This window comes from Hyperoodon ampullatus (assembly GCF_949752795.1).
Source record: "Hyperoodon ampullatus genome assembly, chromosome: 19".
In the NCBI taxonomy this organism is placed as follows: Eukaryota; Metazoa; Chordata; class Mammalia; order Artiodactyla; family Ziphiidae; genus Hyperoodon; species Hyperoodon ampullatus.
The window spans coordinates 43288618-43314799 of record NC_136932.1 but is presented as its reverse complement, the minus strand read 5'-3'; the positions used below and the strand labels follow the sequence as shown (position 1 = coordinate 43314799).

The following is a 26182-nucleotide window of genomic DNA, read 5'->3' as shown; positions in this document are numbered from 1 at the left end:
CCACACGCTGCAGGGTACAACCAAGGGAAAAAAAAAAATCTAAAAAACAAAAAACCAAAAAAACCCCCAAACCAAACCAAACCAAACAACAACTAGGAATAACTCAATCCAAGGAGATAAAAGACCTGTACTTGGAAAACTGTAAGAACTTGGTGAGGGACTTCCCTGGCGGTCCAGTGGTTAAGACTCCGCACTTCCACTGCAGGGGACATGGGTTTGAGTCCTGGTCTGGGAAGATCCCACATGCCACGGAGTAACTAAGCCCGTGAGCCACAACTACTGAGCCCGCATGCCACAACTACAGAAGCCCATGTGCCTAGAGCCCATGATCTGCAACAAGAGAAGTCACCACAATGAGAAGCCCATGCACCACAATGAAGAGTAGCCCCCGCTTGCCGCAACTAGAGAAAGCCCGTGCGCAGCAACAAAGACCCAACACAGCCAAAAATAAATACATTAAAAAAAAAGAACATTGTTAAAATGACCACACACCCCCAAGTCCATTTACAAATTTAATGGAATCCCTATCAAAATACCAAAGACATTTTTCACAGAACTAGAACCAGTAATTTTAATATTTGTATGGAAACACAAAAGACCCTGAATAGCCAAAACAATCCTGATAAAGAACAAAGTAGAAAGTATCACACCTCCTGATTTCAAACTATATTACAAAGCTACGGTACTCAAACATTATAGTAGTGGCACAAAAGCAAACCCATAGGTCAATGGATCAGAATAGAGAGCCCAGAAATAAATCCATGCTTTTATGGTCAATTAATCTACAACAAGGAAAGCAAGAATATACACTGGGGAAAAGACAGCTTCTTCAATACATGGTGCTGGGAAAACCGGACAGCTAATGCAAAGGAATCAAACTGGACTTTCTCACAACATACACAAAAAATAAAGGCAAAATGGATTAAAGACTTAAATGTAAGACCTGAAACTATAAAACTCCTAGAAGAGGGACCTCCCTGGTGGCACAGTGGTTAAGAATCCGCCTGCCAATGCAGAGCACACAGGTTCGAGCCCCAGTCCAGGAAAATCCCACATGCCACGGAGCAACTAAGCCTGTGTGCCACAACTACTCAGCCTGCACTCTAGAGCCCACGAGCCACAACTACTGAAGCCCGCGTGCCTAGAGCCCGTGCTCTGCAACAAAAAGTCCGTGCACTGCAATGAAGAGTAGCCCCCGCTCACCACAACTAGAGAAAGCACGCAATGAGGACCCAACGCAGCCAAAAATAAAATAAATAAATTTATTTTAAAAAAAAACAAACTCCTAGAAGAAAACACAGGCAGTACTCTCTTTGACCTTAGTCTTAGGAATATTTTTTTGGATATATCTCCTCAGGCAAGGGAAACAAAAAATTAAGAAATGGGACTATATCAAACTAAAAAGGTTTTGCACAGGGGCTTCCCTGGTGGCGCAGTGGTTAAGAATCCGCCTGTCAATGCAGGGGACGCGGGCTCGATCCCTGGCCTGGGAGGATCCCACATGCTTTGGAGCAACTAAGCCCGTGTGCCACAACTACTGGGCCTGTGCTCTACAGCCCACGAGCCACAACTACTGAAGCCCGCATGCCTAGAGCCCGTGCTCCTCAACAAGAGAAGCCACTGCAGTGAGAAGCCTGTGCACCTCAACAAGAGAAGCCACTGCAGTGAGAAGCCTGTGCACCTCAACGAAGAGTAGCCCCCGCTGGATGCAACTAGAGAAAGCCCTCACGCAGCAACAAAGACGCAACACGGCCAAAAATAAATAAATAAATAAACAAATAAAAGCTTTTGCACAGCAAAAGAAATTATCAACAAAATAGAAAGAAAGCCCACTGAACAGGAGGTGATATTTACAAACAATATTATCTGATAAGGGGTTAATATGCAAAATATTGGGTTGGCCAATAAAGTTCGTTCAGGTTTTTCCATAATATCTTATGGGAAAACCTGAACGAACTTTTTTGGCCAACCCAATACAAAGAACTCATACAACTCAACATAAACAAAACAAAACAAAACAAAAACCTGATTTAAAATGTCTATTCGGCAGAGGAGCTGAAGAAACATTTTTCCAAAGAAGATATAAAGATGTCCAAGAGACACATGAAAAGATGCTCAACATCACTAATCATAAAGGAAATGCAAATCAAAACCACAATGAGCTGTCTCCTCACACTTACCAGAATGGCTATTATCAAAAAGACAAGTAACAAGCGTTGACAAGGATGTGGAGAAAAGGGAACCCTCGTGTACTACCGTACTACTGATGGGAATGTAAAGTGGTGTAGACACTATAAAAAACAGTATGGAAGTTCCTCAAAAAATTAAAAACCAAACAACCATACAATCTAGCAATTCTACTCCTGGGTATTTATCTGAAGAAAACAAAAACACTAATTCGAAAAGATATGTGCATCCTCATGTTCACTGCAGCATTATTTGCAATAGCCAATATATGGAAGCAACCTAAATGTCTATTGATAGATAAATGGATAAAGGAGATGTGGTATGTATACACACACACACACACACACACACACACACAGAAATATTAGTCAGCCATAAAAAAGAATGAAATCTTGCCATCTGCAACAACATGGATACTTGGAAGGGTGGGGGAATGAGTGAAATAGTTGAGGGAGACTAAGAGGTACAAACTTACAGTTATAAAATAAGTAAGTCACAGGGATGTATAGGGAATATTATAACTTTGTGTGGTGACAGACAGTAACTAGACTTATCCTGGTGATCATTTTGTAATGTGTAAAAAGAGCAAATTACTACATTGTTTACCTGAAACTAACATAATATTGTAAGTCAGTCATACTTCAAAAAAAAGAAAGAGATCTGCAAGTTCCCTGGTGGCCTAGTGGTTAGGCTTCTGGGCTTTCACTGCTGTGGCGCCAGTTAATCCCTGGTCAGGGAACTGAGATACTGCAAAAGCTGCACAGCACAACAAAAAAAAAAAAAAAAAAAAAGAGAGAGAGATCTCTGAAGACCCATGAAGGGATCCATTTGCAGGCTATAAAACTCCGAGGTCGTGCTTGCTTCGGCAGCACATATACTAAAACTGGAACAATACAGAGAAGATTAGCATGGCCCCCGTGCAAGGATGACATGCAAATTCGTGAAGCATTTCATATTTTTTTGTTATACAGCAGCAACTAACACAACAATGTAAAGCAATTATACTCCAATAAAGATGTTAAAAACAAAAAACAAAAAACCTCCGAGGTCAAAGAAAGAACCACCACCAGATCAGTAAGCTGAACAAGTCCCACAGCTCACATAAGGTTGACAACAGTTTGTGTTCCCGCGAGCCATACAGAAACTTCGTAATAAATGGGAATTAGGTATAGTCCATAGAAAGTTATCAACTTAGTAGTGGAGATAAATTAGCCCCAGAAGAAAGGGTGCTCTGGATTCACTATAACCAAGGAGCTTAAAATTAAAAGCAAGCCTCAAAAGGATCAAATTAAACCACGTTACTGAACTGTGCACCAGAACACAACCCAACACTCTTTAAAGGAATATAACAAAATCCATAAATCAATATAAATTACACAATTTCTAGCATCCAATCAAAAATTGGATGCATACAAAGAAGTAGGAATAAATTACCCATAAACAGAAGAAAAATCCATCAGTACAAACAGACCTGGAAACAACAGATGATGGAATTAGTAGACAAAGACCTTACAACAGCTATTAAACATTTTATAATTATGCTTGAGTATATAAAGAAAAACATGAACATAATGAGGAAAGAAACAGAAGATGTTAAAGATCCAAATGAAACTTTTAGAGATAAAAATTACAATATCTGAAACTTTAAAATGTACAGATGGGATTAACAACATTGTAAAGCTGCAGAAAAAATAATGAAGGCAAAATAAACACTTTTTCTGACAAACAAAAGCAGAGTGTATTCATTGCCAGTACACCTTTACTACAAGAAATGTTCATGGAAACTCTTTAAGCAGAAGGAAAACAATACCAGATGGAAACCTGGATCTACATAAAGTAATGGAGAACACCAGAAATAGTAAGTATGTGGGTAAAATGTAAAAGACATTTTTTTTTCATTTTGTAATTTCTGTAAAAGATAGAAAGGCTGTTTAAAGCCAAAACAGTAACAAAGTATCACTGTGTTTATAACACAGGTACAGTTAAAACATATGACAAAAACACTACAGGGACTTCCCTGGCCATCCAGTGGTTAAGACTTCTCACTTCCACTGCAGGGGGCACGGGTCTGATCCCTGGTCAGGGAACTAAGATCCTGCATGCCGTGGGGCGTGGCCAAAAAAAAAACAAAAAAACACAAACACTACAAAGAATGAGGAGGAAAATGAAAGTATATTATTGAAAGGTTCTCGTACAATATGTAACATGATAGTAGACTAGTGGTCACAGTAAGCCAGAGATATATACTGTAAACCCTAAGCAACCAATAAAAAACAAAGAAGTGTAGTTAATAAGTGAAGTGTGGAAATAAATTAAAATCATACCCAAACCCCACTCAATCCAAAAGAAGGCAGGAAAATGAGTCACTCAGTTTTCCTGGGTCTCTCCCACATATATATGCTATGAAACTTTCATTTGATTTTCTCCTGTTTAAAAAATAAATAAAAAAGAAGGCAGGAAAAGAGGAAAAAAGCAGAATAAAGAACAAAGGACAAGATGGCAGATTTTTTTTTTTTTTTTTTTTTGCGGTACGCGGGCCTCTCACTGTTGTGGCCTCTCCCGTTGCGGAGCACAGGCTCCGGATGCGCAGGCTCAGCGGCCATGGCTCACGGGCCCAGCCGCTCCGCGGCATATGGGATCCTCCCAGACCGGGGCACGAACCCGTATCCCCTGCATCGGCAGGCGGACTCTCAACCACTGCGCCACCAGGGAGGCCCTCAAGATGGCAGATTTAAACTCAACGACATTGACAGTCATATTAAACTTAATTGGAGTGTTTAGACTATTTGTAAGGCAAAGATTGTTAAACTGAATTTAAAAAGCAAGAACCAATTAAATGCAATCTATAAGAAGTTAACTTTAATTATAATGAAACAGATTAAAAGTATAAGGATGGAAAAAGACATCCATGCACACACAAAACAAAGCTAGAGGGGCACTACTGATATCAGACAAAGTAGACTTCAGAACAGAGAATATTACAAGGAATAAAGAGAAATATTTCATGATGATAAAGGAGCCAATTCATTAAGAAGATATAATAATTCTAAATATACTACATACTTAGGGACTTCCCTGGTGGCGCAGTGGATAAGAATCTGCCTGCCAATGCAGGGGACACGGGTTTGATCCCTGGTCCGGGAAGATCCCACATGCCATGGAGCAACTAAGCCCGTGCGCCACAACTACTGAGCCCGCACGCCACAACTAAAGCCCGCAGGCCTAGAGCCCATGCTCCACAACAAGAGAAGCCACTGTGAAGAGAAGCCCATGCACGGCAACGAAGAGCAACCCCGCTCGCCACAACCAGAGAAAGCCCGCGCACAGCAACGAAGACCCAACGCAGCAAGAGATAAATAAAATTAAATCTTTAAAAAAATAATAAATATATTATACACCTGATAACAGAGCTTCAAAATATATGACACAAAAAATCATGGACCTGTTGAAGCATAAGATTCAAAAAAAAAATTATACAATTATGCCCAACAGTATGAACAATACGTATGTCTTGCTGGGGTGTCAACAGAGTTGCTTCTATCTATTGAAATGTTTATGTGTGCATCAGTTGTAAAGTTCATTTCTAATTCTAGCTGTATCTTCAGGTACATCATACAGCATTCCACCTGGCACAACTCCTTGGTCATCACCCATATGCAGGTTCTTGCACAAAAAGTTTGTCAGTTTGCATTTTGGTCTCAATGAGATGGCTCCCTACTCCCCTAAGCCTGCTAATCTCCTGATGACTCTTTCTTGGTTTTCCACCTGTAAGCCAAGCCAATTATACTTTGCCCAACTTTGACTAAATATTTAAAAGATACCAGAGCAGTCTGAACTTCAGACATTCTTCTGTGCTCAAAAAAGATATAAATTTCTGGAAAAATGTCATGTGTCTTCATGTTATAAGCTTGGATGTCTTTAACAAACTGAATGGTGTCTCTAAAGCTAAAAATAAAAAGAGGAACCTAAAAAGGGAAATAAATCCACGACTTATGACAATCTTCTCTCAGTAATTGATAGAAATAGACACAAGAAAAAAAAAGACATAGAAGGACTTGAACAACACAATCACTTGACTAAACCTAAATGACATTTGTAAAACCCAACAAAGCAGAATACAGATTCTTTCTCAAGTGCACACGAAGACAGTCACCATATATGCTAAACCATAAAACAAGTCTAAATACACTTGAGAAAACTAAGATCATAAAGAGTGTTTTCTGACCATAATGGAATTAAACTAGATACTAATAAAAGAAAAATACCTGGAAAACCCCTCAAATAATATTTGAAAATTAAACAACATACTTCTAAGTAACCTATGGGTAAAATAAGAACTCATAAGAGAGGGACTTTCCTGGTGGTCCAGTGGCTAGGACTCCATGCTCCCAGTGCAGGGGGCCCGGGTTTGATCCCTGGTCAGGGAACTAGATCTCACATTCATGCCACAACTAAGAGTTCGCATGCTGCAACTGAAAGATCCTGCATGCCATGACTGAAGACCCCACGTGCCGCAACTAAGACCTGATGCAGCCAAATAAATAAATAAAATAAAACAAATTTTAAAAATACATATATAGGGCTTCCTGGTGGCACAGCGGTTAAGAATCCGCCTGCCAATGCAGGGGACACGGGTTCGAGCCCTGGTCCGGGAGGATCCCACATACCGCAGAGCAGCTAAGCCCATGTACCACAACTACTGAGCCCGCGTGCCACAACTACTGAGCCCGTGTGCCTAGAGCCTGTGCTCCGCAACAAGAGAAGCCACCGCAATGAGAAGCTCACGCACTGCAACAAAGAGTACCCCTGCTCACCACAACTAGAGAAAGCCTGCATGCAGCAACGAAGACCCAATGCAGCCAAAAATAAATAAATTTAAAAAAAAACATATATAATTTGAGTAAAAATAAAAAAACAAAAAACGACAAAAAAAGAACTCACAAGGGCAGTTAGAAAACATTTTTAATTGAATGAAAATGAAAACCTATCAAAATTTGAGGGATACAGGGCTTCCCTGGTGGCACAGTGGTTAAGAATCCACCTGCCAATGCAGGGGACACGGGTTTGAGCCCTGGTCCAGGAAGATCCCACATGCCACGGAGCAACTAAGCCCCTGTGCCACAACTACTGAGCCGGCGCTCTAGAACCCACGAGCCACAACTACTGAACCCCTGTACCACAACTACTGAAGCTCGCGTGCCTAGATCCCGTGCTCCGCAACAAGAGAAGCCACCGCAATGAGAAACCTGGGCACCTCAATGAAGAGTAGCCCCCCACTCGCCGCAACTAGAGAAAGCCGGCACACAACAACGAAGACCCAACACAGCCAAAAATAAATAAATAAAAAATAAATTAATTAAAAAAAAACTTAAGGGATGCAGTTAAAGCAGTGCTTAAAAGGAGATTTTTCAGCACTGAATATTTCTATTAAAATGAAAGGTCCAAAATTGTCATCATCTAACCTTTTACCTTAACAAACTAGAAAACTAACAGCAAATTAAACCCAAAGTAAGCAAAAGAGCAGAATCAATGAAATAGAAAAGAGAAAAATAAAAATCAATGAAACTGGGCTTCCCTGGTGGCGGTTGAGAATCCATCTGCCAATGCAGGGGACACGGGTTCGAGCCCTGGTCCGGGAAGATCCCACATGCTGCAGAGCAACTAAGCCCATGCGTCACAACTACTGAGGCCCACACACCTAGAGCCCATGGTCCACAAGAGAAGCCACTGCAATGAGAAGCCCGCACACCGCAATGAAGAGTAGCCCCCGCTCACTGCAACTAGAGAAAGCCCACGTGCAGCAACAAAGACCCAACGCAGCCAAAAATAAATTAATTAAATTAAAAAAAAAATCAGTGAAACCAAAAGATCAATCTTTGAAAAAGAGAGCAACCACAAAATATCAAACGATATAATCAACACTTTAAGGTAAGGAATACATTTGCTAGGCAATTGTTGAAGTGAAAGATCACATTGGCTGGAGTTATCACAGGAATTAGCCTTGAGCAAATAATATTCAGACAGGCAGGATGAAGTGACTCCTGGATGAGGTAACACCCAGAATCAAATCACAAAAGCAAAACTGAGCATCTAGCTTGTGCTCAGGATGAGACAACCAAGGCAACAGACCTCTAGCAACGAGAGCGGAGAGCTGGGGACCAGAATGGGCTAGATCTGGGAATAAAGCAAATAGACTTCAGTAAGACAACTCCGAGTCTTAGTAAGTTCTCTGACTGTATTTGGTCCCTAGAATCACATGCTGCATGGTTTGTATCACAGAACACTCCAGTTCTGCTGCAGTTACCAGTGCTTTATTCCCATTAGGGAGTAAGTATGAATTCCCAAGGAGTATCACATTCCTTTAAGAATAGCCTAAGTTCCTGGGGATGAGGGGAGGCAAGAAAGAGAATAACACTGAGTGATTCCATGTACTAGGTACCATGGTAAGAACTTCACACATATTAAGTCTTCATAAAAAAAAACAAATTCAGGGGCTTCCCTGGTGGCGCAGTGGTTGAGAGTCCGCCTGCTGATGCGGGGGACACGGGTTCGTGCCCCGGTCCGGGAAGATCCCACATGCCGCGGAGTGGCTGGGCCCGTGAGCCATGGCCGCTGAGCCTGTGCGCCTGGAGCCTGTGCTCCACAGCGGGAGACACCACAACAGTGAGAGGCCCACGTACCACAAAAAAAAAAACCAAAAAAAACCCAAATTCAATTCATATAACCTGCCCATCATGGCACATGACCAACTTGGACGGGAATGTGGAAAATAAAACTGATGTTAGGATGATGGGATTCTGGGTGTTTTCTGGGTTCTGTTAGTATTTAATTTCTTTTTACTGTAAGTGAAAACATAACTAGTAAAAAATTAATGGGAACTTTTACTGTGTCCTTTTGAACCATGGTACATTAGACAACAAATTTTTTCCATCTAAAACTAAACATATAGCTGGGGCAGGGGAGATGAACAGGCAGAGAACAGAGGATTTTTAGGGCAGTAAAAATACTCTCTATGATATTTTAATGATGGATATGTGTTCTTCTACATTTGCCCAAACCCACAGAATATATACCACCAAGAGTGAACCCTAAGGTAAACTAAGGACTTTGGGTGGTTATGATGTGTCGATGTAGGATCATCCTTGGTAAAAAAAAAATGTACCACTCTGGTGAGTAATGTTGATAATGGAGGAGGCTTTGCACATGTGGGGGCAGGGGTTAATGGGAAATCTCTGTGCCTTCCTCTCAATTTTATTATAAGTCTAAAGGTGCTCTAAAAAAAACAAAGTTTTCAAAAAATAAATAATGTAAAATAAAAGTCAAAACAAGAACAGAGAAATACATCTACTGCCAGGCAAAGATGTTCTTTTCCTCTTGGTTTTAGACTTTAAGTCATCTACACATGCTTAAAGGGATTCCCTGGTGAAGGACAGAGAGAATGCTGTTTGTGGGAAGACAGGGAACTCAGCAGGAAGGTGGCCTTACAGTCCTTCATAAGCTAAAGCTAACTAAGTAGGCTGCACCTTGTAAGTCAGATGATCTAATGTGGTACATTTCTATTTTCCTTCTGTTATTCCTGGCCCATATCAAAGTCTTGTTTAAATGTTCCAGTCTCATTTCATAGCTACTACTAGGACTGAAGGAGTCCTGGCTCGAAGCCTGGGCTACTGCACTGAATGTACATAAAGCAAGAATGGGGGTAGCACCTAAAGTGCCCCCATCAGTAATAATTACAAGTGAATCTGGGGGGAAGGACAAGAATAGCGCCATAAGGTCCAGCCACCTCTAGCCCTACTGGAGATTTCCCTTCTATTATCAACCTTGGAGGACCAAGAAATTTTATTACAAGAACTGCTTTACCTTAACACACCTCAGGAAACAAATTCCAATACTGTACTATCCGATCATAGTCTGTGAGATGCCTCTAATCAATGACAGCAAACATTTATTACAAAATCTGTTGTGTAATGTAGCTTATTATAAGCATCATTTGTCGCAAAAGCCCTCTGAGCTAGCTAGCGTATCAGTACCCCCATTTTATGGATGAGGGAACTAAGGCCCAGAGTGGGTGGGTGACTTAACCCAGATCCCAAGAGTAATGTGGTAGAGCTATGACTAAACCCAGTCTGACTCCAGAACCCGTTACTCTAAGGACTATATTAAACTGCCTACCTGACCTCTGACAGTCCTCCTTTACTCAGGCTCTTACCTCTCACACATATGTTCCTTTGATCCCTGTATTTTTTCCCAAGGCCACTGGCCTCTTCTGGTCTCTTCCTTCTCTCCCTCCCAATATCCAGGATTCCAATAGGGGCCAGCACCCTTGATTCTCCTGCATCCAACCCCTTACCACTCCACAACAGCCCTCTGGCAAAACCCTAGTCCTAAATCAGCACTACAATCTATCCACCTTCTCCAGCCCGTTGCTGAGAGCTTGAGAAGCTGAGTAGTTCTGGGAAGAGCCCACACTCACTCACAGTTGTCTTCACTCTCTTAAAACCCTCAGTGCAGTTTCTTCAACAGTTGAATCACACCCTCACCACTGTGCTCACGTCCAGCACCCCCTGCCCCTCACTCCAGCCCAGGTGAAGCTGAAAAATGCAAGGTTTGTTATAACTTCCCACTAAACTTATCTACGTTCCCAACTATGCAGACCTCGTTCTACTAGGTTCAGAGGATGCTTCCCTCTGCTTTCCCTTTACTCTATCCCTGCAGAGCAGACACCATTCCATCACCTACCACGCTTCTCTGCTGCACTCTGAACCGCTACTGGCTCCTTACTGTACACATACTCCCATCACTCCCATTTAAAAATACCTGCCTTGACTTCTAACTCCCTCTAGGTGGCGTCTAAAGTCCCTCCTCCTCCTCCTCCTCCTCCTCTTCCTCCTGCTCTGGCAAACTGACAGTCTTTGCTGTCTCCACTCCCTCACTTCCCATAAAGCCTCACCCACTGCAATCTGGCATTTATCCCGATATTTCTGAAACAGCTCTTGCTAAGGTCATCCATGACATCCTGACTGCCAAATCCAATGGATACTTGTCAGGCCTTATCTGACTGAAACACACTTAGGCAACTGACACTGCTAAGTGCCCATCCCAATTCCTGACAGGCTTGGCATCCATGGCCCGGCACTCTCCCAGTCTGGCCACGCTGCTCAGTGTTCCCTACGGTTCCAAACTCACCCCTCTGCTCTTCTCGCTCCTTACACTTTCCCCAGATAATTTTACTCACTCTTGAGTTTTCAACCATCTCCTTTATATTGACAGACTCCTAAATCTGTATTTGCAACCCGGACATCTTCCCCAAGCTTCAGATCCCAAAGTTATCTCCACTTGGACATCCTATAGGAACCTCTAAGTTGCCCCTAGTCGCTCTTACTTTCTCGTTTCTCTCCCTGGAGCTTCAAACTCATAATGCTTTTCATCAAATCTAAGAGGTACCACTAAATACACACACACATATATTTATTTTGGAACTGAAGAAATACGATATAAATAAGTGCCTGCTGGAACCTCTATCTGGATGTTCTCAGGAACGTCAAACTTTTTATACCCTAAACTAAATTCATTTGTCTTCTCTCCTAAACCTGCTCTTCTTCCTGTAGTCTTCCAGTTGATGGCTAGCCACCCATGCCAAAAACTGAATGTTATTTTGACTTCCTTTCCCTCTGGCATTTCACCAAAATGAAGCTCTGCTGACTGTACCTACTATTTATCCAATCTGTTCCCCTCTGCATACGTTCACAGATCTCATCATCTCTATCTGGACTTCAGCAGTAGTCCACAAACCTCATCTTTCCTCCTCCTCTTCTGAATCCATCTTCCCCACAGCTGCACAAGTGAACCACCTAACACGGAACGGAAATCTGAAAAAGTCACTCCCATGCTCAAGACCCTTATGGGTTTTTTGTTTTTTTTTTTTTTTGGCCACGCCATGCAGCACGCGCGATCTTAGTTCCCCAACCAGGGATCGAACCTGTGTCTCCTGAATTGGGAGCGCAGAGTCTTAACCACTGGACTGCCAGGGAAGTCCCCCCTTATGGGATTCTTAACAAGGCAGGTGATGCCCTCCATGATCTAGCTCTGCTTACCTATCCAGCCTCCATCTCCTCCACAGTTTTACTGCTGTAAACCCAAACTTTTTATGGCCTCACATGTACCACGCTGGCTACCTCTTCATACCTCTGGCTGAAAGAATGCTCTCCCTCACCTGCCTCTCACATGTTATTTCATTCAGGAAGTCCTTCTCTCTTCCTCTCTCAGACTGGGCTAGTCATGAACCTGAGGATTCTCAGAGATTCCCAAGTAACACAAGAGCTCTATAAACACATTGTACTGTAGTTCTCTTGACTATGCATTGTCTCTCCAACTAGGTAGTGAGCTCTTGGAAGGCAGAGACTGTATGTCACATGTAGTGTGTGTGTAGCGTCTGGAACACAGTGGCTATCAACAAACACAAATGGAATGAATGAGTTACACAATTGCTGTTATCTGACTCTTGGACGATATACACCAACCTAAAAAGACAAACACTTTTTCCCTGCACTATACTCAAAAATGTATCATGAGGGACTTTAGGTAAGGAATATTAAGATTAAAAAAATGTATCCTTAACAGAACTATTACTAAAAAATTGGAAACCTTCTTTATATGCTGCATATTTAAAGGGATATGAAGGCCAGAAGGAGAGAAAATGCTACAGCTAAGAGTTATTCTAAGAGAAACCAGGATGACGCATTTTTTAATCCACTGAGGCATTTTATTTCTATGTATGTACTACGTTCCTAGAAAAAGAACACCCCCTGTGTATTTTTATGTCTTGCTTCTTTGTGGTCCACAATGCCAGCTGAGTTGTCAGTACAATGAAACCAAACTGATGGGGCAAGAGCAGAATATTCTGCCATTTTTCTAGATCTTTGAGTTGCACAGCAAACCTGGGGCTGATCACATCACTACACTTGTTTAACTTGCCTGTGAAATTCAGTTTTGCCCGCTCTGTGATCATCAATGATTTCAAATTCACCCGTGTAACCCTGCCTCATTATTACAGTTAGAAACTGGACAGTGACTTTGGAACACAACCTAATAATAACCTAGCACTTCCCTCTCCTTTTGGCATTACTGATGCTCTTGAGAGTATCAGCCAGGACATTCATGTGCCCCATTAGTGGAATGGAAAGGCAGCAGGAAAAGAGCAAGGCGACTTTTTAAACCTTGCAGAAACTTAAGCACACACAGTTAACAAATCCTCAGATTACTCTTTTTCAATTCCAGCTGCCTTCGGCTGGGCCTTTGGAAACAACTGAAGGGGAAATAAACACTGAGATATAGCTCATTATACTTGCTTTTTAACATGCACATTATGTGACGGGTCAAAAGATGAACTGTATGACCTGGATAACAAGCCTGGGGACAATGCAAAAATGGTGATTTTTGTTCAAATTTAAAAATCCAATTTCTACCCTTACCTTAACTTAGAATCATCACAACTACACAGAAGTAGGCTGTAGAGTTCCTACAGGGAATTCTCAGGAAACAACTGTGAGGTGATTTGACACTCTAAGCTGTTGTACCATAAAGCATGGAGACTAGTACACTGGACACAGTTGGGAAGAAAGGAGAGCAAAGGAGGGAAGAGCTGAAAGGGATGTGAGACAGACAAAGGACACTACTGCTGTACGTACCTTGGTGAAGGTGGTGGAGCCAGAGGCCATCAGAATTTGACGCACACGGTTGTGGAAGCGCTGCATTGACTCATCATCCACACGCAGGAAACACTGAGCTGTTCGCTCCTTAGTAACCTAAACCATAAGGTCAAGGTTAACTATCTCTGGAACTGCCACAGGAACAAGAAACACCACTGAGCCCTACCCTCCCAACAGAGCTCAACCGACTGACAATGAAAAGGTGCGCAGTATACCTCACCCCCACCTACGCAGGATGTACAGGCATGGTAATGCTACTCCTACTACCCCCTGGTCCCGCTCCAGGCTGTACCTCATTCTGTAGGTTCCAGACCCCATCCTTGTGGGTGAACTCCTCATAGCTGGTGCGGCATTTAGGCAGGATGCGGCACTCAAAACCACACATGTTGAACAGCAGGTTGGGGTTGTCCTTACTGTACACGGACACGAAGCTGTTCTCCCACTGAACTGTAGTCACTGAGCGTGGCAGACGGTTCTTGATGTCCCAGAACACTGCCCGACCCCTGCCCACAGAGAACACAGGGTCACATCCGTCTCCTAGAAGGAACTTCCCTTCAAAGGCCAGACTGATGATATCCCAACAGAGTACACCCTCCCACCCAGGACACCACCTTATAAATCCCCTCTAATTGTCCTCTGGGTCCCTCAGGTTGATTCCAGCTCCCACAGCCCCAACTTAGACTCACAAGTTGACATCATGCTTCATGAGGCGCATGCGGGCGTCTCGGGGCCAGCATTTCTTGTTATTATAGCCAACGATGTTTTCATTGTTGGGGTCAGGGTGCTCTGTCAGGTAACGCTGGATCAGGTCCCGAGCCTCATCTGCTGTGAACCTACACCAGACAAGGTGCGTTGCTGACGGCCAAGTACACTGGGATCTCATGAGGCCTACAGCTCCACAGACGGGGGCCACCCCCAACCTGCACCCTACTCACAGGACTTCATCCCATTTTAGAGCCCCAACCCAGCAGCAAGTCAACTAAGGTACAAGAGCTGCTTCCAGAAGCTGGGCATATACCTCAACACCCTGCAAGGATAAGAATCCAGGCAAGCCCTCACCTGAAAAAAATATGGATGCGATCGATGTATCTGCAGAAGAGACGGATGGGGTGGGCAGCCTCAGTGGCTATGTCTTGGAAACTGAGAAAATCGTTTGGCATCTGAGGGGGCCCAGCCATCTCACTGGCCCGGTGCAATCCCAACACAAGCAAATCCATAACCAAGCCATAGTACTGTACGATGAATGAGGCAAACTGCAGGCCTCTAATGATCCCATACGAATTCGTATGGTTCATGTCCTAGAAAGAAAGACAACTCTTAACCATGGCCAAGTCCCAGGCTTCTCGGGGCCCATCCTCTTTTGCCCTCCCCCCAGCAAATCCCAACTCAGTGGGCCAACCACCCATCCCCCAATTCCTTGCCACCCTGCCCCCAAGACACACCTTGTAGTTGATGACGACATTGTTCTTGGCCGTCATGTAGTCGGCTATGTTGTGGTCCACGATGAGGCGCAGCAGCCGATTAAGCAGGGTCAAATCTATCTTCTCATACATCTTCTCAAATCGGGACTCCAGCATGACGTTGCACTCGCCCTCACTTGTCTCCCACACGTCCTGCAGGTTATTGATGCCTGAGGAGTAGGAAACACAGGTCTCCAGCAGGTTAGAAATTCCCTTTCAGAACTAGTGCCTGCAGGAGCTTTCACATTCATAACCCGATCACACAACCACTCTATTCATTCATCTGTATTGCTAGGAGAGTCAGCTGTGCTCAACGTAACATCAACACCGTTTCCTGGGTACCATGCACCAAGAGAGTAAACTAATTATGCTGACTGGATGAGAATTTTCCCACAGAACTTAATTCATCTCCCTTCCTCAAGGGCAATCCCAGAAAAGTTTTACCTTGGCACCACTTGTAAACAAGCAGAGGAGGTGGTTCTGTGTCAGCAGGCTTGATCCAGGGTGGGAAAAGGCGGCGCTTGTCAGCTTCATACCACAGGTACTGGTCCAGGTAGGCATCAGTTATCTTCTCCAGTGGCTCCACATCATACACTGGCACCAGGTGGCTATAGAGATCCATGAACTCAATGCCCACCTGTGGGACAAGGAAGCTGGCTCACACCAACCCACCAATCATCTGAGGCAACCTGCCACCCTGGGTGCCACGAATGAATCACAAAGCCAAAGGAAAATGTGGGGGGGGGTATCTGACTCACTTCTTTAAAGGCTCTCTGTGTGAGGAGGTGACGCTTGATGCGGGACAATGCCTCGTGGGGGTTGTCATAGGCTTGCTCGATCAGACCTAGCTCCTCCCTCTGCGACTGGTTTAACCGAGACTTCACACTAATAAGGCGAGAGTAAAGGTGAAAGGGAAAACCAAGAGGAAGCCATCTCCAGAAAGGCCTTCTTTCTTTGGACTCTGACGATGATGCCATTCTCCCCCCTTCACCTCCCCACAGGAGCCTGTCTACTCTACTTCTCACCTGTAAGCTTCCTTGAGCCGCTCCAAGGCCAAGATGAGCAACTTGGTGTCGTGCTTGTAGGAGAGTGGGGGGAATGGGATGGGTGAGAACCTACGGCTTTCCAGCCAATGCACAGTGGTGGTATACACTGCCACCGCTTCTTCTGCTGTGATGTAAGGCCCGTCCTGCAAGGTGGACATGAGAATTAGCTTCCCACCATAGCCCAATCCCACCAGGGCAAGGTATGGTCCCAACTTTGCAGTCCACCCTCCTGCCCACCCCCACACACCAAGCCCAGCCTACTCTGCCCAACCTTTAGGTAGTTGTGCTGCCGCTCTTGTTCTGCCTTCAGGTAGAGCCGAGTGAGGCGTCCCAGGTTCTTTTTGCAAACAGTCTTGTCTACAGTGGCCCCACGGCGGATCCGTTCTCGGTTGTAGTGCGCAGTGTTGGTCCACCAGTCAGCCTTGGCCTTCACGTATCGAAGGATCATATTCTCTATAGGGGTTGGCAAACCAGGGACCTAGAAGTGCAAAAGGCACAATGAGAAAGTGATGGGAGCAACATGGCCCCCTAAGACATTCCAGAAGTGGTAATCCTGAGCCCAGGAAGATGATGTCTATGCCTCCTCGGAGTTGGGGAGACGCCCACCTTCCAGGGAATATTGGCCTTCCAGCAGCGCCAGGCTTCACTGAGGTGCTGCAGGATTGTCCGGGCCTTGTTCTGTTTGATCCCCTCAGGCATCATGTCCAGAATGTCATGCATCACAGCTGCCCGAAGCTCAAGGTCAAAATGTGACTCCACTCGCTGCTTGGTTACGGTCTTTGCCACCCCCTTTGAGTGTCGGCCTAGAAGTGAAAGTGAGTAAAAGCAAGATTTGTTGCTCCTAATAAGCGTCTCTACCTTCATGCTGTTGCTTACCATGGTTATAATGAAATCAGTAAGTATAAACAAAGCCCAGCACATGCAAGACAAGATACGCCAGATATTCAGAACTACGCTTCTGAGGAATTTCCATCCTGTAAATGCTCGATAGCCTCAAGGCCCCAAAGCGAAGCCCAAGACCCAGAATATGAGGTCAGACTCACTGGAGACTGGGTCTTAGAGGCAATCCAACAGGAAGGGATTCTCAGTCTCGAACAAGGTCAAGGGACAGAACAGGAACACACATGATCTACCCTTGAAGTGATAATGGGAGAAGCTGGACACGGAGAAAACCACTTACCTTCAAACTGCCGGGCCAGGAGGTTACCCAGCCATCGCTCCAGCAAAGGGGTGATGCCACGCATGAAAAACAGCCAGACCCGCCAGCCAGCAGCCCAGAAACCACAGCCAGGGCCCTTCCCTACAGGGCCCTAGGATTCCAAGCAGAAGTCAAGAATACAAGTTAGCAATTCATTCAGACAACAACAGAAAATTGGGCAGAGGTGGGGCAAAGAGCACATGTGTGGCAGTTAAGGGAAAAAATGGGAAAACTCTTGAGACCTCCATATCTAAAATGGAGTAAATGAAGAAACCAGTCACTGAGATTCTCTATTTAGACCTAAAAGTGGGCTTTGAGGGGAAGTGTTGAGATTCACAAGATGAGGGCAGTAATGAAACACTCAAAGCCTCTCTCCAAACAGGTGCCTGGAAAGAGTCCTGACTAGATGTAAAAATTAAGATGGATCTGAGAACATGAATATACGAGGGCAGGGTCCTACCGTGTTGAAGCGGTAATAGATGAGATGCTTCAGGTCCTTGCACATGCGAATCTGCCGCATCAGCTTATATTTGTACCGGTACATGCCCGTCAGCTGCCCCACGTGGGCAAAGATATACTGCAATCCATCTGCCAGCTGCAACACAATTGCCCCATCAGGCTTTAAGCTAGAGCCAGATCCACGATCAGCCCAGGCTTCACCCAGCTTCCCCACCTGGAGCCAGGACTGGGAATTCCTAGCCTCACCTGGAAGGCATCCACATTGCCCAACCGATACTGCACATGGCTGTCCACCACCAGCTTAGTTAAGCGCAGAACCTCTCGACACAGATGGAAAGCATTCCCAAAACGAGATTTCTTTCGTTCCTGGAAAAGAGGCCAAGGACAGAAACAACATTTGTCAGCAATAGTCTGGACTGGATGTATGCCCTCCTTAGAGGCCAGAGCAAAGCCAGTCTATCCCTCAGCCCAGGAGACCCCTAAGGTCCAATGCAGGTACCTTGGTGGTGAGCGTCTTGACAGGCTTGAGGTTGAAGTTGTAGTCCAGGTGCAGATAGTTGAGATTCTTACGGTGAATGAGAAGGTTGAGCATGTTGTAGCCCTGGCGGCAAACCTGTAGCCCCACCTCCACCCAGTCCAGCTTTGTAGACTGAAAGAATTTGGTGGCTTTGAAAGAACGGAACAGATACCTGGGGTGGGAATAAGGAGTGAGAGTTAGACTCCTGATTATCTCTGGAACGGAAAAAGTCTGAGTAGGGGGGCTAGGGCACCTCACCTCTTCTTTTGTGCTTTAGGGGGCCGGTGCTTCAGGGCATTCAGCACATAGTACTTAAGCAGCTTCTGGTAGGAAACCCTCACTTTCACAGGCTGCCCAGCAGGACAATGCTCCCGATACCTGAAAAAACAAGCCCACCAGAGCTCAGCCCATCTCTCCTTCCAGCCGCTCTGCTAAAGGCTGCACGCCCACCCAGCTGGAGTCTTTCCTCCTGTACATCCACTACTATCCCCCCAGGTAGAAGCCTTACCAGTTCTTGACAAGGGGAATGTCTAGGGCCCGGCGGGTGCGACCAGAGCGTAGGTTGAAGGGCCGTGGGGCCCAAAGCAGGGCAATGCCATTGGCTGTATTGTCTGTGTAGAGAGGTGTGTCTTTCAAGAAGGGCTCCACAAACTCTGGGAGCTCAAACTCCTCGTCGTCATCTGGCAATGGTTCCTGACTCTGAAAGAAGAACCCCCGAGGGTTTATTTAGCTCCCGCTGATCTGGGCAGACACTTGGGATCAGAGGGAAACTCTCTGGGGCCAAGTACAGTGGCTACATCTGCCATGGAAACTGAGGTGCCTGACAAGAGAAGTCCTGAAGGGCCAAGGCAGCAGAGAACAAGGCAGGGCCAACCAGGAAAGCAAGCAGCACTCCTCACACCCCAACTGGCTCACCAGCAAAAGGTCTCCTAGAGGACCCCCCAATACCAGAAGAGGTGAATACTGCAATCACCTCCTGTCCAAGCTCCAAAAACTGGGCTTGGGGAAAGAGATCTGTTCATGTTAAGAACGTAATGGAACGTGGATCAACATCAAAAACATTATGCTAAGTGTTAAGACCCAGCCACAAAAGACCACATACTGTATGATTCCATTTATATGAAATGTCCAAAATAGGCAAATCTACAGTGACAGAAAGCAGATTAGCAGTTACCTAGGCAAGGAAGATTCAAGGGAAAGAGAGTGACTACTAATGGGTGCAGGGTTTCTCTTTGAGGAAATGAAAATGTTCTAAAATTAACTGTGGTGATGGTTGCACAAGTCTGTGAATAAACGAAAAACCACCGAATTATCCACTTTAAATGGGTGAATGTGTGGTAGTGAATTACAGCTCAATAAAGGATTAAAAAAAAAAAAAAAAAAGAACACATTGGAAACAGACCAGAATAAGACCACAAAGAGTCCCAGAAGAGAAATGATAAAACCCAAATGGATAATCATAGAAACAAGTTAATACCAATAACTTGGTCTGAGCCAAGTGCCAAACTCTCACGTTAGCTTACAGCTAGAGGGGAACACTTAAGGATGGAAAACATGTCTCCCTCTAGCTGAATTTTTATCTAGTAATGCTTCTGCCTGGACAGGAAGTCTCTCTTGAAGAGCTGAGGTCAAACGTCCCTTCCTCTCACCTTGACAGAGTGCCTATGGGAAATTGGGTTGATCAAAGGATCAAAGTAGAAAGCTGGCAAATCAGGATCCTCTGTTTTGATGAACACAACATTAGGAGTGTGGTACCTAAAATGAAAGAAGAGTCAGCCAAGGTTCTCCTGCCCTGGCCCAACCTAAACGCCCACCTCTCCTTCCCCCCAGCTGGGTTCTAGCTCTCTCACCAGGTGAGGTGGACGTGGTGTGGAAGGTTGTTGTACAAGTACGGAAAAGCAATCTTATACTCAGTGCGGATGGGCTGCCGGATGATGATCTTGTTAATATCATTGAATTCATTCCAGTCTTCATCCCTAGGGTGCAAAATCAAAGATGAGCAGACTAGTTGGGCAGTTTGGAAACTACAATGGGATCTTAAAGATCAAGATGAGATTTTATGGGGCTTCCCCGGTGCTGCAGTGGTTAAGAATCTGCCTGCCGGGCTTCCCTGGTGGCGCAGTGGTTGAGAGTCCGCCTGCCGATGCAGGGGACACGGGTTCATGCCCCGGTCTGGGAAGATCCCACATGCCGCGGAGCGGCTGGGCCCGTGAGCCATGGCCATTGAGCCTGCGCGTCCGGAGCCTGTGCTCCGCAACGGGAGAGGCCACAACAGTGAGAGGCCCATGTAACGCAAAAAAAAAAAAAAAAAAAAAAAAAAAAAAAAAAAAAAAAAAAAAAAGAATCTGCCTGCCAAGGCAGGGGGCACAGGTTCGAGCCATGGTCCAGGAAAATCCCACATGCTGTGGAACAACTAAGCCCGTGCACCACAACTACTGAGCCTGTGCTCTAGAGCCCACGAGCCACAACTACTGAGCCTGTGGGCTGCAACTACTGAAGCCCGTGAGCCTAGAGTCCGTGCTCCGCAACAAGAGAAGCCACCGCAGTGAGAAGCCTGTGCACTGCAACGAAGAGTAGCCCCCGCTCGCCGCAATTAGAGAAAGCCCAGTGCAGCAACAAAGACCCAATGCAGCCAATGAATGAATGAATGAATGAATGAATGAATAAGTAAATTAAAAAAAAAAAAGGACTTGATTTTGTTTAACCCAAGGTGCCTAAAATCTCTACTCTCTCCAACTTACTGTAGGTTGATGTCTCGGACAAGAGGCTCAAATTTGGGGCCTCCAGGAATGGCCATATTGAGTGCCTTGGAGGTAAAAAAGGCCTTCAGATCAAACAGATAGAAGTAATTGTCATCTACCAAGTCTGTCAGGAGCTGATTGGCCAGGCGGTAGAGAGTGGACATCATAGGCAGTGTGAACTGCCAGCGTTGGTAAGTGGAACCATTCACATACCTAGGGAAAAAAGAGGCCCGTGTCAGGTAGATATACTAGCTAGCCAAGCCATACTACCCACTGCTCTCCCAGGACCCCTTCTGGAGTTCCAAAACCCTCAGAGTTCCAAAACCCTCACAGGAGTGGTAACTCCAACCATCACTCACTTCCGGCTGTCCCTCAATGGCTGGTGGTCATAGAACCAGTCCAACACAGGGGCATCTTCCTCAGGGTCCAGCTCTAGCTGAATTGCCTCCAGTGGCTCAACATCTAGGATGTTATCAGCATAGTCCAAAGGCGGCTCCTCATCATCAAAAGGGGGGAAACGCATCCTCTTGAAATGCCTCCTGTCTCTTTTTTCTCGACGCATCATAATCCACATTGACCTGGAAGTCGACAATGTCACATAACGGTTTCTACCCACTGCCTCCACAACCACCACCACCACACACCACGTTCCAGCCCTTCTCACCCCCACTGGGAGATGTAGACAGGTTCAATGACCCAGGGAATCTCATTGACAAAGGAAATGGCTCCAGTGATGTGGTACAGCACAGGCACATCCCGAATCTGCTCCCAAGGCATAGGCATGTTCTCCAGGAGTTTGAGGACTGCATGGGGCATGTACTTTAGGGCACTGCAACAACAGAAAGATGATTAGAAGTGACAAGGTGTTCTGCTACCTGTGCCATGCAGAGAAGCCACAAGGTAGCACAGTATCACATTCCACAGAAAACCAGTCTTACAGTCCAAACCCCCAGAGTTAGTACACAGGCCCTCTGTGACCAGGAACTCTGCCTCCCCACCTCCAGCTGTGCCACTTTGCTTCTTAAACATCACTGTCCCACAATACTGGGTTTCAGTCCCTCTAAATCAACAGCTGTTCCCTTAACAGACAGCTTTTAGGCTACCTCACAGTCTATTCTCTCCGTAGCTTTCCATAAAAAATAATAAACTATTTACCACACTTTACTTTAACCATTGTCTATTATGTCACTAGGCTATAAGCTCCAGAAAGGCCATTACTTCCTGTTCACTGCTATATTCCTGGCACACAGCACAGATCTCAAAAATATTTTTGAAATAAAACTTCCACAGCTGTCTTAGACCAGTTCATTAAGTGGCTAACATTATTTAATTTATTTATTTATTTATTTATTTTATTGTATTTTATTTTATTCTTGGCTGCGTTGGGTCTTCGCTGCCGCGCGGGGGCTTTCTCTAGTTGCAGCAAGCAGGGGCTCCTCTTCGTTGAGGTGCATGGGCTTCTCATTGCGGTGGCTTCTCTTGTTGCAGAGCACAGGTTCTAGGCACGTGGGCTTCAGTAGTTGCGGCTCGCGGGCTGTAGAGCACAGGCTCAGTAGCTGTGGTGCACGGGTTTAGCTATTCCATGGCATGTGGGATCTTCCCAGACGACGGATCGAACCCTTGTCCCCTGAACTGGCAGGTGGATTCTTAACCACTGCGCCACCAGGGAAGCCCAGGTGGCTAACATTTTTGTGTAAAAATGGAAAAGGGATCTGCTAAGGCATTTGTAGCTGTACTCACCCACCTTGGGGACACAGAAAAACAAGAGTACAAAGACCTCAGGAGTTAACTACCCCCGAACCTGAAGATTCTGGTCACTTAGGAATTACAGGAAACAGGAATGTACAGGTGTCCTGCTCTTGGCTTTAACCTATTCAAAGATAGAGACATCTTATCAAAGCATCAACAGGACAAATTAAAAGCTCCAGTCCCAGATCAGGAAAAAAAATCAGGGCAATAAAGAACACAACTGAGAACTCTCCTGCACTGTTGGTGGGAATGTAAATTGGTACAGCCACTATGGAAAACAGTATGGAGGTTCCTTAAAAAACTAAAAACAGAGCTACCATATAATCCAGCAATCCCACTCCTGGGCATATATCCAAAGAAAAACATAATTCGAAAAGATACATGCACCCTGATCCTCACTGCTGCACTATTTACAATAGCCAGGACATGGAAACAACCTAAATGTCCATCGGCAGATGAATGGATAAAGATGTGATACATCTATACCATGGAATATTACTCAGCCATAAAAAAGAATGAAATAATGCCATTTGCAGCAACATGGAGATTGTCATACTGAGTGAAGTAAGTCAAAGACAAATATCATATGATATCGCTTATATGTAGAATCTTAAAAAATAGTGGTACAAATGAACTTATTTACAAAACAAACAGAGTCACAGATGTAGAAAACAAACTTATGCTTACCAAAGAGGAAGTGGGGGAGGGATAAACTGGGAGACTGGGATTGACATACACACACTACTATATATAAAACAGATTACTAATAAGAACCTACTGTTGGGACTCCCCTGTTGGTCCAGTGTGTAAGACACTGTGCTCCCAACGCAGGGGCTCAGGTTTGACCCCTGGTCAGGGAAATAGATCCTACAGGCATGCCGCAACTAAGAGTTTGCATGCCGCAACTAAGAGTTTGCATGCCGCAGCTAAGAAGAAGCCCATGTGCTGCAACTAAAGATCCTGTGTGCTGCAACTAAGACCCGGCGCGACCATAATAAATTTAAAAATAAAATACAAAAAAAAGAATCTACTGTACAGAACTCCACTTAATACTCTGTAATGACCTATAAGGGAAAAGAATCTAAAAAAGAGTGGATATATATATATACGTATAACTGATTCACTTTGCTGTACAGGAGGAACACAACGTTGTAAATCAACTACACTCCAATAAAGATTAATTTACCTAAAAAAAAAAAAAAAAAAGCAAAACTGGAAGATCTGGAAATTATGACAAAATTCTAGTGATTTTCTCCCTTCTTTGATAACCACTCAGATGAGCTGTCACCGAACATTAAAGTCCCAAAATGATAAAGCAGCTATCTAGGACTGAAATGTAAGAGACAGGGAGAAGGGAAAGGGGCCAAACTCCAAATGAAATACTTCCAGCATGCTCCTTACCCCAAGTACACCCTTTTGTCATGGCGAAACTTCCTGTTGGTCATGTCTCCATGGTCTCGAATGATCTTCCTGACATGTTCTGGAGGCATGTCTTCCTTTTGAGCATCCACAAATCCAAACTTCCGCTTTTCCGCATAGCGCTTGGCCTGCAATTGCTGCCATTTTCGGGCTACAAGGACACCTCAGTTTAAAGAACTGCACACCCTTAGCCTAACCACCCCCGCTTCTTGCCCTAGGGTAATCTCCTGTCAGGATGTATGACAGAGGGCAGGCACCCGGCAGAAGCACTCCCTGACAATTCTTTTGTCTACTCGCTCTGGTTTATTTTTTTTCTTCATCACATTTATCATTGCCTAGCATTTCTGTCATAACATAATTAAAGTTTTTTTTTGTTTTTGTTTTTGTTTTTTGCGGTACGCGGGCCTCTCTCACTGTTGTGGCCTCTCCCGTTGCGGAGCATAGGCTCCGGATGCGCAGGCTCAGCGGCCATGGCTCACCGGCCCAGCCACTCCGCGGCATGTGGGATCTTCCCGGACCGGGGTACGAACCGGTGTCCCCTGCATCGGCAGGCGGACTCTCAACCACTGCGCCACCAGAGAAGCCCTTAAAGTTTTTTTTTACTGTCCATCTCTCTCACTGCAACTTAAACCCTGTAAGGGAAGGGGTTTTGTCTGTATCGCTATTGTATCCTCATTGTCTGGATCAGTGCCTGCAAATAATAGACGCTTTTACTTTTTTTAAGTAGATGGTTTTAGAGACTTGATTAGATGTAAAAAATAAATGGGGGCCAATAAGTGCACTAACACCTAATGTTTTGACACTTGCCAAAACGGGGAAAGGGGCCAAACCCGCTGCGCGCACGCGCACACCCGCCCCCAGGTGCCGCTCCCGCACGCTTTCTTCACCTTTCTCCTGAAGCTTCTCCTCCGACATGTAGTCTGGCAGCGGGGCTAGAGGGCCAGGCACCGGGTTACCCGGCCCTCGGTAAGGAAATACTCCGGCCATACCCGGAGAATCTGGGGAGCAGCGAAAGAAAAAAATTAACGACAGGGCCCGGGCCCGCAAGAGGGGCAGCAGGAACACGTCGAAACCCACGGCCTGCAGTTCCGCCTCGCTCAGAGTGCGTCAAGCCCGGCCCGATCCCTCCGGCCGTTCAGCTCGACCCCAGCCGCGCCTCCCGCAGCCCGGCCCTTAAAGCCCGCCACGTACCCCTACAGCCCCTCACACAGACAGCCGCTTCCCTGCAGGGCAATGGCGGCAAGCCGACGTCCGCTCCGCGTTGCTAAAGCCCGGAAGTGCGCGACGCGGTTTCAGCAGTTGACCCAATAGGCGCCGGCGTGCTCAGACGGATTAGAGAGCTCACCAATTAGAATTGCGATTCGTGCCGGAGGGGGCGGATCCATGGGCGGAAATATTTGGACGCGAGGGGGTGTGGTCGGAATAGGGGCAAGCCCCGCCTTCCGCGTTTCTGGAGCTGTCTCTGGGGCCTCAGCAGCGGCTCGCGTCCGTCCGACAGAAGCCCAAGCTTCCAGAGTTTTACTAAATTTGTCGAAGTTTGCACATTATTCTGTGTCTAGTCTCATATATGTAGACTTGAGGTGCAGTACTAACTCCGAGTCAATCAGTCTTTTGTTCATGCATTCATTCATTCATTCAACAATCATTTACTGAATGCCTACTATTGTATCAAGCGTTGGGTTGGGGGGTGAAGAGGGG

The 26182-nt window shown here is 45.4% G+C and overlaps 1 protein-coding gene across 1 annotated transcript in view; it reads right to left on the bottom strand.

Annotated features, from left to right (window-relative positions):
* The window catches only part of PRPF8 (pre-mRNA processing factor 8), a 37082-nt gene extending 11393 nt beyond the window's left edge, over positions 1-25689 (bottom strand). Inside the window, exons 1-24 of the mRNA XM_079724981.1 lie at positions 25676-25689; positions 25372-25482; positions 24467-24635; positions 21981-22145; positions 21676-21894; positions 21317-21529; positions 20426-20551; positions 20225-20330; positions 19084-19274; positions 18834-18953; positions 18558-18747; positions 18305-18424; positions 18060-18194; positions 17582-17711; positions 17008-17204; positions 16673-16879; positions 16381-16544; positions 16114-16240; positions 15800-15992; positions 15338-15525; positions 14955-15193; positions 14582-14728; positions 14188-14398; positions 13875-13991 (exon numbers count right to left, since the gene is read on the bottom strand). Of these exons, the coding sequence (XP_079581107.1) occupies positions 13875-13991; positions 14188-14398; positions 14582-14728; positions 14955-15193; positions 15338-15525; positions 15800-15992; positions 16114-16240; positions 16381-16544; positions 16673-16879; positions 17008-17204; positions 17582-17711; positions 18060-18194; positions 18305-18424; positions 18558-18747; positions 18834-18953; positions 19084-19274; positions 20225-20330; positions 20426-20551; positions 21317-21529; positions 21676-21894; positions 21981-22145; positions 24467-24635; positions 25372-25471 (3774 nt within the window). The 5' untranslated portion in view covers positions 25472-25482; positions 25676-25689. The remainder of the gene's footprint in view (positions 1-13874; positions 13992-14187; positions 14399-14581; positions 14729-14954; positions 15194-15337; positions 15526-15799; positions 15993-16113; positions 16241-16380; positions 16545-16672; positions 16880-17007; positions 17205-17581; positions 17712-18059; positions 18195-18304; positions 18425-18557; positions 18748-18833; positions 18954-19083; positions 19275-20224; positions 20331-20425; positions 20552-21316; positions 21530-21675; positions 21895-21980; positions 22146-24466; positions 24636-25371; positions 25483-25675) is intronic.
* Positions 25690-26182: the final 493 nt, after the last annotated feature.